A 12,131-nucleotide genomic window follows, 5' to 3' on the forward strand; every position below is an offset into this window, starting at 1 on the left:
ATTTGATGCTAAGAAATATAAGCTTGTTCCTGCCCTACTTTGGTGAGATGTTATATATTAAGAAAAAGTTAATAGTAGAAGAAATGCCACAAGCTGGCTTGTAATAGCAGTTTTAATTTAGTAGCATGGAAAACAAGTGCTCTGAATTCATAGTAGGGAGAGATTATTGTGTACTGTGGTGGGGGGTGGGAAGGCCTGGTGGGAGAGCGGGCCTTATGCTGGATCCTGAAGCAGTTCAAATGGAAAGAAGTTGGAGGTAGAGGAAGCAGCATGAGCACTGGCAGGTGTGTGTGTTGTCAGATTCAAACTATCGGTGCTTCCCATTTTGTGACCCCAAACCACCAAACAGATTAATACTAAGGCATTATAGCTTGACAGTGAGGCTTGTGGTTTTTCCTTTAGGGTGTAGGGGGAACGTGAGGACAGATACTGTGCAGATAGTGTGTTTGTATCTGGTTCAGGCAGACTTACTGCACTATTGGTTTATTCTTTTTTTTTTTCGGTACACGGGCCTCTCACTGCTGTGGCCTCTCCCGTTGCGGAGCACAGGCTCCGAACGCGCAGGCTCAGCGGCCATGGCTCACGGGCCCAGCCGCTCTGCAGCATGTGGGATCTTCCCGGACCGGGGCACGAACCCGTGTCCCCTGCATCGGCAGGTGGACTCTCAACCACTGTGCCACCAGGGAAGCCCTGGTTTATTCTTAAAATTACTGTAGAAAGTTCAGTTAACCTGAAATCAAATCTGTTCTTGATAGCTGTTGATTAATATAATCTTGGAATATAATGGAAAGTCTTAAAATTGTGGTTGAAAATATGGATTGCTTATTTTTTCCCTTTTCCTAACTCTGAGGACTTATATTATTCCCATCATAAACAACATATTAAATCCTTTCAAAAGTATTGTGAGTATTAAGTGGGGAAAAAAGCAAAAGGAATAGGAAAAATAAGACGTGGGAAAATTGTGTTTAATCTTGGAGCAAGGAAGTCCTTTACAAACAGAAGACTAATTTCCTTAATATATAAAGAGTTCTTACAAATCAATAAGAAAAAATTCTGTAGAAAATGATCAGAGGATATCAACAGTCCATTAACATAAAAGGAAATAGAAAATATTTTAAAATGTGGATAGATGCTCCATCTTGCTTATAATAAGAGAAATATAAATGAAAACTACAGTAAAATTTTTACCTAACTGATAAGCTAAGATCCAAAAGTTTTATAACATTACCATCTTAGCAAGTGTGTGGGGTGATGCACACTCTCATAATATTGCTGGTGGGAATGTAAACTGATAAGTTTCTGGAGGGTGAGTTGGCAGCATTGACCACAGTTTAAATTGGACATAACCTTGGACCTGATGATTCCACTTCTCGATGTGTACTCAAATGTATACTTGTGCATAAATGAAATGACACATGTATAGGAATATTCCTTAGAGTCCTATTTTTTATTTTGAAATATTTTTTACTTTACAGAGATGTTATAAAAGTAGTACTCAGTCTTCCCTTCCCCTTTCCTTAATTTCCCCTAATATTACTATCTTTCGTGGCCATGGTATAATTATTGAAAACTGAAATAACAGTGACACAGTACTACTTGGTAATATGCCGGTCTTACCTGACTTTAGCTGGGTTTCCCATCCATGTCCTTTGCTGGACCAGGATCCTCCATCCTGTACTTGTGTCTCTTCAGTTTGTGTTTGTCTTTCAGCATCTTGACACTTTTGTGTATATACATTTGGGTTCGTCTGGTGTTTTCTTATGATTAGATCGAGATGTGGTTTTGGTGAGAACACAACAGAAAACAGGCTGTGCCCTCTCACCCCACCAGGAGTTGCAGGATGTGGACACGTCTCATTCCTGATGATGGTGACTGCAGTTGCTTAGTTAAAGGTTATCTGCCACTTACTTCACCGTAAAGTACTGTTTCTCTCTTTGAAACCAAGAGGGGGGATTCTTTGAGATTCTGAAGATGTTCTGTTTCTGGTGAACATCAAATCAACAATCTGTACCTGTCACAGCTGTTACTGTGCTTGTCTGATGGTGATTGTCTATTTCCATCATTCCTTATACATTTACTAATTGTAATTCTATAAGGAAGAGGTCCTTTCTCCTCCATTTATTTATTATTTATGTAGGTGTGGACTTATATTTATTTTGTTCACCGGCTGACAGTCCCCCACTGTCATTATTTTGTTGCTCAGGTTGTCCTAGATTTTGTCACCGGGAGCGCCTTCCGCTCAGAGCCTGTGCCCTCTCAGCACGTCCCGTCATCTGTGAGTCCTTCACTTTCTAGCACCACAGGTATTCTGGGCTCATCTGGTGTGTTCTCCAGTGGTCTCGATTCCTTTTATTGGAGAATGGTATTTACAAACCAAAGACCTGGGTGCCAGGGAGGGTGACCACACACCCCAGTTTGCCCAGGATGAAGGCATTTCCTGGGATGTGGGACTTTGGGGTGGCAGGTCCGAGACGGGTGCTCTCCCTGGTGCCAGGTGTGCTCACTGCTGCTTGGGTGTCCGCAGACACAGCCAGGAAGTATGCGTGTGTGTGCACTGTCACCCACATATATGCACCTTCGTGTTTATTTCTACACTGACACTGATGCCTCCATTTGCAGCACAGCAGGGTTCACCCTGGCCTCCCCCTGCCCTTTCCTGACCCCTTTCTCCTGACTTGAGTCACAATGTACTCACTTGCTTGAGCTTAGTATATACACAGAGCAGTTTGAGAATTGCTACCGCTTCTGCTACAGTAATAGTATGCTGTCCTTTTTGAGCCCAGCTTTACAATATACAGTTGACCCTTGAACAGTTGACCTCTGAACTGTGAGGGTCCGCTTATTTGCAGATTTTTTTCACTAAGTAGGTACTGCAGTACTACACAATTTGCAGTTGGTTGGAATCCATGGATGTGGATATGCTTGTGTTGGAGGGCCAACTACAGAGTTATACTTGGATTTTCAACTTCACGGGGGGTGGGGTGGAGGGTTCTGTGCCCCAACACCCCCGTTGTTCAAGGGTCACCTGTGCAAAGTACTGGTTTTTTTCTTTTTCCCCAAATGCTGTTTTCTAAAGTCACTTAGGTTCTTTCAGGGCAGTTATGTTATTCATAATATAGTTGTGCACATTTGTTACTGTTTGTATTTAGTTTTTTGTTCTCCACACACCCTGGTTGCTCTTAACTATTTACTTTTTGGGTATGTGAAACATTACCATGGTTCTAAGAGTCAGAGGGAAAAGGGATACTCAGAAATGCACGTTCCCCTCAGCTCTGCTACGCCATTCCCAACCTTCTTTCTCCATTCTGTTCCCACACATCTGTTATGGGTCGAATCATGTGTCCCCCAAAAGATGCTGAAATTCTAACCCTCAGGACCTGTGAATGCGATCTTATTTGGAAATAGGGGCTTTGCAGAAGATCAAGTTAAGATGAGGTCGTTAGGGTGGGCCCTAATCCGATATGACTGTGTCCTTATAAAAAGGGGAAATCTGGATGCAGAGGCAGACACGAGCAGAGGGGAGACGATGTGAAGTCACAGGGAGAAGGTGGTCATCTCTAAGCCAAAGAATGCCTGGGGCTCCCAAAGCTGGGAGAGAGTAATAGAACAGATTCTCCTTCACAGCCTCAGAAGGAACCAGCCCTGCCAACACTTTGATTTTACACTTCTAGCCTTCACAACTGTGAGATGATAAGTTTCTGTTGTTTAAGCTGCCCAGCCTGTGGTGCTTTGCCACAGCAGTCCCAGGAAATTAACAGCCCTTGTAACCAGTTTCTTATGGCTTAAATTGTGTGCCCCCAAAAGATACGTTCAAGCCCTTACCTGTGAATGTGACCTTATTTGGAAGTAGGGTCTTTGCAGGTATAATAAAATGAGGTCATATTGGATTAGAGTGAGCCCCAAATCCGGTGTAACTGACCTTAAGAAGAGCGAAATTTGGACACAGAGGAGACACACATGGGGAAGAGAGGACCATGTGATGACAGAGGCAGAGAGTGGAGTGAGGCAGCCCCAAGCCCAGGGCTGCTGGCAATACCAAAAGCCAGGAGAGAGGCATGGACAGACTGTCCCTCAGAGCCTTCAGAAGGAATCAGCCCTGCCAACACCTTGGTTTTCCACTTCTGGCCTCCAGAACTGTGAGAGATTAAGTTTCTGTGTTGTAAACCACCTTGTCTGTGGTACTTTGTTACGGCAGCCTTAGCAAACGAATACACAATCTCATTAGTTTCCAATTATCCTTCCTGTTTCTTTTGCACAAAAGAGTGGAAACATGGATATTTTCCTGTATCTCCTTTCTTCCATGAAGGGTAAGCATGCAATCAATAGATAACTCTTTATCACTTTGGAGCATTATTTTTAACAGCACAAGACTGGAAACAGTTTAAACATCCATCAGTTGAGCGCTAGTTAAATACTTATCCATTACAGTGGAATATTATTTGCTTACTAAAAAGAATAAGCAGCTTTATATGTACTAAAACAGAGTGATCTCTAAGATGTTTTTTTTTTTAAAAATATTTATTTATTTATTTATTTGGCCGTGCTGGGTCTTAGTTGTGGCATGCAGGTTCTTTTTTAGTTGCAGTATGACGGATATAGTTCCCTGACCAGGGATCGAACCCAGGCCCCCTGCATTGGGAGTGCGGAGTCTTTTTTTTTTTTTTTTTTTTGCAGTATGCGGGCCTCTCACTGTTGTGGCCTCTCCTGTTGCGGCCTCTCCTGTTGTGGAGCACAGGCTCCGGACGCACAGGCTCAGCGGCCATGGCTCATGGGCCCAGCCGCTCCACGGCATGTGGACCGGGGCACGAACCCGCGTCCCCTGCATCAGCAGGCAGACTCTCAACCACTGCGCCATCAGAGAAGCCCCTGGGAGTGCGGAGTCTTAACCGCTGGACTGCCAGCGAAGTCCCTAAGATGTGTTGTTGATTAAAATATTTATACACAGAAGACTGGAAATAAAAAAGTGTGCCAGCCATAATCCAGTAGCCCCTTCCCCCCATATGAGAGCAGGTTTAGAACAGTTAGTTCAAGGAGTCTGAAAATGAGAGGAGCCCTTAGCCTCTGAATTGTTCTATTTTGTGTGATTTCTGGTTTCCTTTGGGGTAGGGATGGTTTACAGCTAACCATGAGGAAATGCAACCTGTTCTTTCCTGATGGGACTGAAAGGCAGATGGCGAGGAAAGGACCATGAGCAGAAGGGCAGGACAGGAAGTGGGGATAGGGGTCAGTTCAACAAATGTATGCAAGTGGAGCGGGTCAGGAGTCCTTCTTCTAGGGCATGGGGTGTCAGCAGGCCTGCTGGACTGGGGAGGAAGGAGGTGAGTTCCGGAGGTTTGGGGTGTTGCTTAGTGGAGGGCCTGGAAGACCAGCCTGAAGCATTTGGAATTGATGAGGTTGCGTTCAGGAATAAGTCCTCAGAAATCAGAAATAACAAGATGGAATTGGTGTCAGAAGAATAACATTTTGAAATTTAAGGGATGGGCTGCAGGGAACAGTGCTGTAGGCAGGAAAACCTGCTCAAAGGCCTTGGACCGGGAGAGCTGGGGGAGGTCTGGGGGGACAAGGATAAGTGCTTCGTGCATATCACTGTTGGAAGAAGACTCAGTATGATCCCCTCCTCCCCACTGTGTCCTTTCCTGAGGCCGCGTGATAGGGAGTGGTTGCCGATGAAATGTAGTAAGAGGAGTATTAGATGTAAGAATTTCTAAAATGCTTTCAGCATCTTCGTGCTTATGTGGAGGCATGGTCAGGAACACCACCAATCTGTGCTTACCGAGCTTTCTGCCCCTCTTCTTCTGGGGGACCTCCCCCACCACTCTGACTTCCGGTGGCCCAAACACTTTCACGTCCAGAGTAGTGCTCAATGGAGGGCTAGAATCCAGAATCCGTCCTGAGGCCCAGCCCGGGTCTTGCATCCCTCAAACATCTCTCCTTTATCCCAGTCTCACTGATTTCATCCTGAAGTTCTACTGTACTTTAAAGCAGAGGGTTCCCAGCTTTTGTGGGAAACCTGTTTATGTCTCCAAATGTGGCCAGGAGCGCTGTCCCTGGGAGGGGAGGCAGCTTGGGGTTGCCCATAGTCCACTGGCATCATTCGCCCTGCATCAGGGCACCAGCTGGGATCACAGGGACCCCAGCACCCCCACCTGGCCTGGTGCAGACTGTTTGTTAAACCCTCTAACCAAATACCATTTAATTCCAGAAGAAATACTCCAGTTGTGGGTTTTTTGTTTTTGGTTTTTTTTTAAGCTATATGGATAAGGTGAACAATACAGTTAGGCCAGAGAATTAAATATCAATATTTAGATTGTTTGGAAATTGAATATTTTCTGAAATGGGGTAGTTTTAAAGGTATTCTGCGTAGAGGTAAAGGCTAACATCGTGTTATTTATAAATCCAAGAATAAGCTTAAAGAAAATGCAGATTTTTATACCTTGTAGGAATGTGGAAGTCAATATGTTGATTTTTAAACCTACAAGTTATTTCTGGACATTCTAAATCATTCCTTTCTGACTGTCACATGTATGTAGTTACATAACAGGCAGCTGCAGTTTGTTATGGCCTAGACTTTCACATGGAGTGTCTTGTATGTCTGACCTGTATCCTTGAAAAGGTCGGGCCTTAAGTGCCTACTGAACAATGCCAGTCCCCAGCGAGTGTCTTCAGGGGCTGCTGGTGAGGACTGGCTCCATCCTGCCGGTTAGAGTGGAGGTATCTGCACGTGTTTCTTTTTTTTTTTTTTAATATTTATTTAAATTTATTTGGTTGCGCCAGGTTTTAGTTGTGGCAGGCGGCCTCCTTAGTTGTAGCGTGTCAACTCTTAGTTGTAGCATGTGAACTCTTAGTTGCAGCATGCATGTGGGATCTAGTTCCCTGAGCAGGGATCAAACCCTGGGCCCCCTGCATTGGGAGCGCAGAGTCTTAACCACTGCGCCACCAGGGACATTCCTTTGCATGTATTTCTGTAGCGTCTGTCAACCATACCAGGCTGGGGACAGCAGTGTCAAATGGAAGGGTTTTCCTTCTTCCCTTGCAGTGGTTTCTTGGTCCACTGTGCTGAGCAGGAAGTTACAGAAAAGCAACTCAAGAGACATTATGAATCCCCTTCCTGATTGCAAAGTAGAGGAGATCATCCCCTGGTTTGCAGTTTTTAAATACACTAATTTAAAAAACTCTTTGACAGTTTTGGACAAAAAGGGAAAGGAAAAGAATCAGCAAAGGTTCTTTAGAAGATGATGAGACTGTTTGAGAACATCAACATTTTAAAATTTGGCTCCCTCTTAGGGGTATTTTTTCTCCCTTTTTCCATGTTAGTTACACCGTAAGAAGACTGGCCAGCCTGTCGTTATTTCCGGCTCCTGGAGGGGCTGTGAGCACTGAGGCGTGTGTGGGTTTGGTGGGTTTGTGCACGATCTCACTGGGGGATGTAAGTGGGAAGTGGTGTCAAAAGGCCCCTGCCCGTTCCTGCAGTTCTGCCCCAAGTTCTCATATGTTCTTGGTATTTGCCACGTGTGAGGATATGTTACCAGAACTACCTGCCAAAATACCAGCTAGCTGCACTGCATTTGTCACTTCTGATTTCTCCTGGGTGACACTGGGTCTTTTGAGCAAAAGCCTGCCTTAAAGAATTCCACGTTAGCATCTGCCAGACGTGAACAAATTAGGATTTTCTGTTTCTGAAGTCTTATTAACTCTCATTCTTTCTCACATTTGTCTTTTCAGGAAAACCAGTTCTGTGTCCTTGGAGGCCCCCAGCCCAGTCCTGGAGTCCCAGGCAAAACCTGGCTTCAAGCTCCCACGTTGGACGGCGGTTCAGCTCCCAGGCTGCTGAGGACCGGAAGGAGGAGCCCCTGCACTCTATCATCAGCAGCTCGGAGACCGTGCAGGGTACTGTATGTGGCTGTGTTTGGGTCCAGGAAGTCTTTGTTGGCTCGTTGTTGGCTCGTTGCTGGCTCGTGAGGGGAAGCTTTTGAGGCAGAAGCAATGATTGATAGAGCCACCCACTCGCTTCAGACGAAGGAAGGTCTTGGTTGGAGGGAGGGTTCCCCAAAACAATGCCTCCTGCGTTTCCGGCTTCTCGGGAACTTCTGACTTCCATTCTGGCGTATCTTGCCCCCTCTGGTGGTCACCCGTGAGTTCGCACGGGGCCCCTTTAAAGTGGTGATTCAGGGCACATCTGCTAATAATCATGGAAGCAGGACGCAAACTCAGTGTTGGCCCCGCCGGTGAAGGACTGCAGTCCGGCTTGTCCTTCATTCCTGGCAAGTGTGGAAGGCAATCTCCAGAGCCAGTCCTGCAGTGGGTCCATTTCTGGCTTTCAAATGAGACGACAACAGAATATTTGATGTTTGGGTTAAGAGGAGAAGTGAGGTTTTCTTGTTATTTTGCTCTCTAAATGATCAATTTGGAAACCACTGTATTCAGGAATAGAATCCAGGGTCTGGTTGTTAGAGCCAGCTCGCCTCAGGACTGGGTAAAGTGCCAGCCTCGACAGCCCCTGGATGTAGCCCGACCTGAGGCCTGCGGGCTGTGGGGAGGGAGGCAGGTGAGGGCTTGTGCCCCTACGCCCCTTTCTGCGGGGAGAGGGAACCACTGGTTTGTTCCGCTCCCAAGACCTCCTGCCTGAGGCCCAGACACTTGGTTTCTTTCTTTCTTTTTTGTTCGCTGTTTTGAAACATGTTTAAAACTCCTTACCTTAAAGATTTTTTTGAATGTTTTACATAGCATATTCTTCCACGAAAAAAGACATTAAACTTTATTGGTTGTGTCTGCAATTCATTACTAGGTTCTGTTTCCAAACATGAGTTCCAGGCTGAGACAAAGAAGCTTCTGGACATCGTTGCCCGTTCCTTGTACTCAGAAAAAGAGGTGCGGTACCCGCTAATCACTCCCGGCACTCGCAAGGTTTCTTTTGGCAAGACTGTTTCTATGCTATTCTGGGGAGGTGCCAGCTAGTACATTAGCTGTGAAAATGCATTAAATTTGGACAGGTCCTGATCTTGGCTACCAGTGAGAGTATTTTTACCAAAATCTGTTGGGTTTCATGGATAACTATATGCAGGTGATTCTTTGAGCCAGATTGAACCTGGGAATTAATGAATTTTGCTGATAATTTAGAAGTCCCTCAGGTGTTGCCGTGGGGTCCTGCTGAGGTCCATCTCTGTGGTGTTGTTGATGTGTGCTGAGGCCCTGGGTTCACGTCCCTCATCACCTGGCATTGCCACCTGTGGTCTGTGGGGGTGTTGGGGCTGAAGGAGGAAGACCCCGGCCCAGGGTGGAGTAGAGCAGGGAGGAGCTGCCAAGGACCTTTTTGAGGAGATGAAGCTCAAAATGATGAAGCCCAAGGGTGACAGGCCATGGTGAACCATCGTTTCCATGCTCATTTTTGCTAAAATGCAAAGAATTTGAGAAGGGTAAAGCATAACTTTCCAAAATGAAAGGACTTTCCAGGGAATATTTCCAGGTCTCGTCCTGTTAAATTCTATATTCAAGTGTCCCTGTGACATCCGGCTTCGGTTCTCTTGGGGTCAGGCCACACCTCCTTCCCTCTCCCCATGACTGTAAATGGAAGGTCTGTCGCTGGTAAAGGGCTTTACAAACACGGGTTGGTAGTTGGGTCTGTGGCCCTTTTTTCTCCTGAACATGGTAGGTCTGGTTTGTCTGTCGCTGGTAAAGGGCTTTATAAACACGGGTTGGTAGTTGGGTCTGTGGCCCTTTTTCCTCCTGAACATGGTAGGTCTGGTTTGTGATTAGATTAAATGAAGTCAGTGAGTCCTTCGTGGAGTAGAAAAAATATGTTTTGAGGATATTTTGACATCCCTGGGCAAGAGTTGAGAAAGAAGTTGTCTCACAGCGTCCTGTTTGGAATTAACTTAACAGATTGACACCTAACTCCAGGTTTGATGTTGAGGAAGGAGCAGTAGAGTCAGAGTCGACATAAAGTTGGGTCATGGCAATGTGATCTAACTTCAGTCATTCTGTGAGCTGCCCTGGAGAAACTGCCTTTGAGGAAAGCAGGACGTCTTTCTGGTTAAACAGTTCTGTGGCATTTCTCCCCCAGCCTGTACCAGTTGCTGCAGATGCTGCTAACCAAATAGGTCCTGCAGCGTTGGCATCTTCTTTCCATTTCCGTAGGTGTTCATACGGGAGCTGATCTCCAATGCTAGCGACGCCTTGGAAAAGCTGCGTCATAAGCTGGTGTCTGAAGGCCAGACGCTGCCGGAAATGGAGATTCACTTGCAGACTGATGCCGAGAAAGGCACCATCACGATCCAGGTACTTCAAGTGTCTCGACGCGGGGCACGCCACCTTGCCTCCCATGCTGGCGACCGCCAGTGCCTCTCCACCCGCTGGGATGGGGGACAGGCTGCCTTTTCGTCATGGCTGTAGGCTCCTAGTAACCTGCTGACCACCGTTACTGTTAATTTACTATAAAAACACTCATTCAGGGCTTCCCTGGTGGCGCAGTGGTTGAGAGTCCACCTGCCGATGCAGGGGACACGGGTTCGTGCCCCGGTCCGGGAAGATCCCACATGCCGCGGAGCGGCTAGGCCCGTGAGCCATGGCCACTGAGCCTGCGCGTCCGGAACCTGTGCTCCGCAACGGGAGAGGCCACGGCAGTGAGAGGCCCGCATACTGCAAAAAAAAACCCAAAAACCCCACTCATTCAACATAGAAAATTTAGAAAATACAGATACGCAGAAGAGGAGACGTTTTGTTTATTTATTGTTAAATTTTATTGAAGTATAGTTGATTTACAATGTTGTGTTAATTTCTGCTATACAATGAAGTGACTGTTATATATTCTTTTTCATATTTTTTTCCATTCTGGTTTATCACAGGATATTAAATATCGCTCCTGTGCTCTACAGCAGGACCTTGTTGTTTATCCATCCTATGTATAATAGTTTTCATCTGCTAATCCCAAACTCCTATCCATCCCTCCCCACAATCTGCCCCGCAACCACAGGTCTGTTCCCTGTGTCTGTGATTCTGTTTCTGTTTTGTAGATAGGTTCATTTGTGTTGTATTTTACATTCCACATGTAAGTGATATCATATAGTATTTGTCTTTCTCTTTCTGATTTAACTTCACTTAGTATGGTAATCTCTAGGTCCATCCATGTTGCTACCGATGGCTTTATTTCATTATTTTTTTATGGCCGAGTAATATTATATATATATATATATATATATATATATATATATATACACCACATCTTTATCCATTCATCTGTCAACGGACATTTAGGTTGTCTCCATGTCTTGGCTATTGTAAATAGTGCTGCTGTGAACATAGGGGCGCATGTATCTTTTCGAATTATAGTTTTGTCTGGGTATGTGCCCAGGAGTGGGTTTGATGGATCACATGGCAACTCTAGTTTTCTGAGGGACCTCCATACTGTTTTTCATAGTGGCTGCACCAGTTTACATTCCCACCAACAGTGTAAGAGGGGTTCCCTTTTCGAAGAGGAGAAAACTTAAAATCACCCCATCATTCAAAGATAAATACTGTTGACATTTTAGTGTGTGTCTATTTAGGGTTTTGATCTATGCATTTGTCTACATATCTAAACAGATTTTTTTTTTTTTTTTTTTTTTTTGTGGTACGCGGCCTCTCCCTGTTGTGGCCTCTCCTGTTGCGGAGCACAGGCTCCAGACACGCAGGCTCAGCGGCCATGGCTCACAGCGGCCATGGCTCACGGGCCTAGCCGCTCCGGCATGTGGGATCTTCCTGGACCGGGGCATGAACCCGTATCCCCTGCATCAGCAGGCGGACTCTCAACCACTGCGCCACCAGGGAAGCCCTAAACAGATTTTTAAAAATTTTTTTGGCCACGCCACGAGGCTTGTAGGATCTTAGTTCCCTGACCAGGGATTGAACCCACGCCCTTGGCAGTGAGAGCACGGAGTTCTAACCACTGGACTGCCAGGGAATTCCCTAAACAGATTTTTAAATGATATATTATTTTTTAATATACAGGTGACCCTGAATAACACTGGGGAGGCGGGGACAGACCCTCCCCACAGTCAGAAATCCACATATAACTTCTAGTCTGTCCTCTGTATACCCAGTTCCTCCACATTTGCAGGTCTCCCTACGCAGTTCCTCTGTACCCACTGTTCCACATC

General features: G+C 45.8%; 1 protein-coding gene across 1 annotated transcript in view; it reads left to right on the forward strand.

Moving 5' to 3' along the window:
• The window catches only part of TRAP1 (TNF receptor associated protein 1), a 45,826-nt gene that overhangs the window by 14,767 nt on the left and 18,928 nt on the right, over nucleotides 1-12,131 (forward strand). The window contains exons 3-5 of the mRNA XM_022594734.3: nucleotides 7,723-7,887; nucleotides 8,786-8,868; nucleotides 10,135-10,275. Of these exons, the coding sequence (XP_022450442.1) occupies nucleotides 7,723-7,887; nucleotides 8,786-8,868; nucleotides 10,135-10,275 (389 nt within the window). The remainder of the gene's footprint in view (nucleotides 1-7,722; nucleotides 7,888-8,785; nucleotides 8,869-10,134; nucleotides 10,276-12,131) is intronic.

Source organism: Delphinapterus leucas, chromosome 15 (genome assembly GCF_059928025.1).
Source record: "Delphinapterus leucas isolate spDelLeu-1000000601 "Yukka" chromosome 15, BTC_Dleu_Yukka2, whole genome shotgun sequence".
Taxonomy (NCBI): domain Eukaryota; kingdom Metazoa; phylum Chordata; class Mammalia; order Artiodactyla; family Monodontidae; genus Delphinapterus; species Delphinapterus leucas.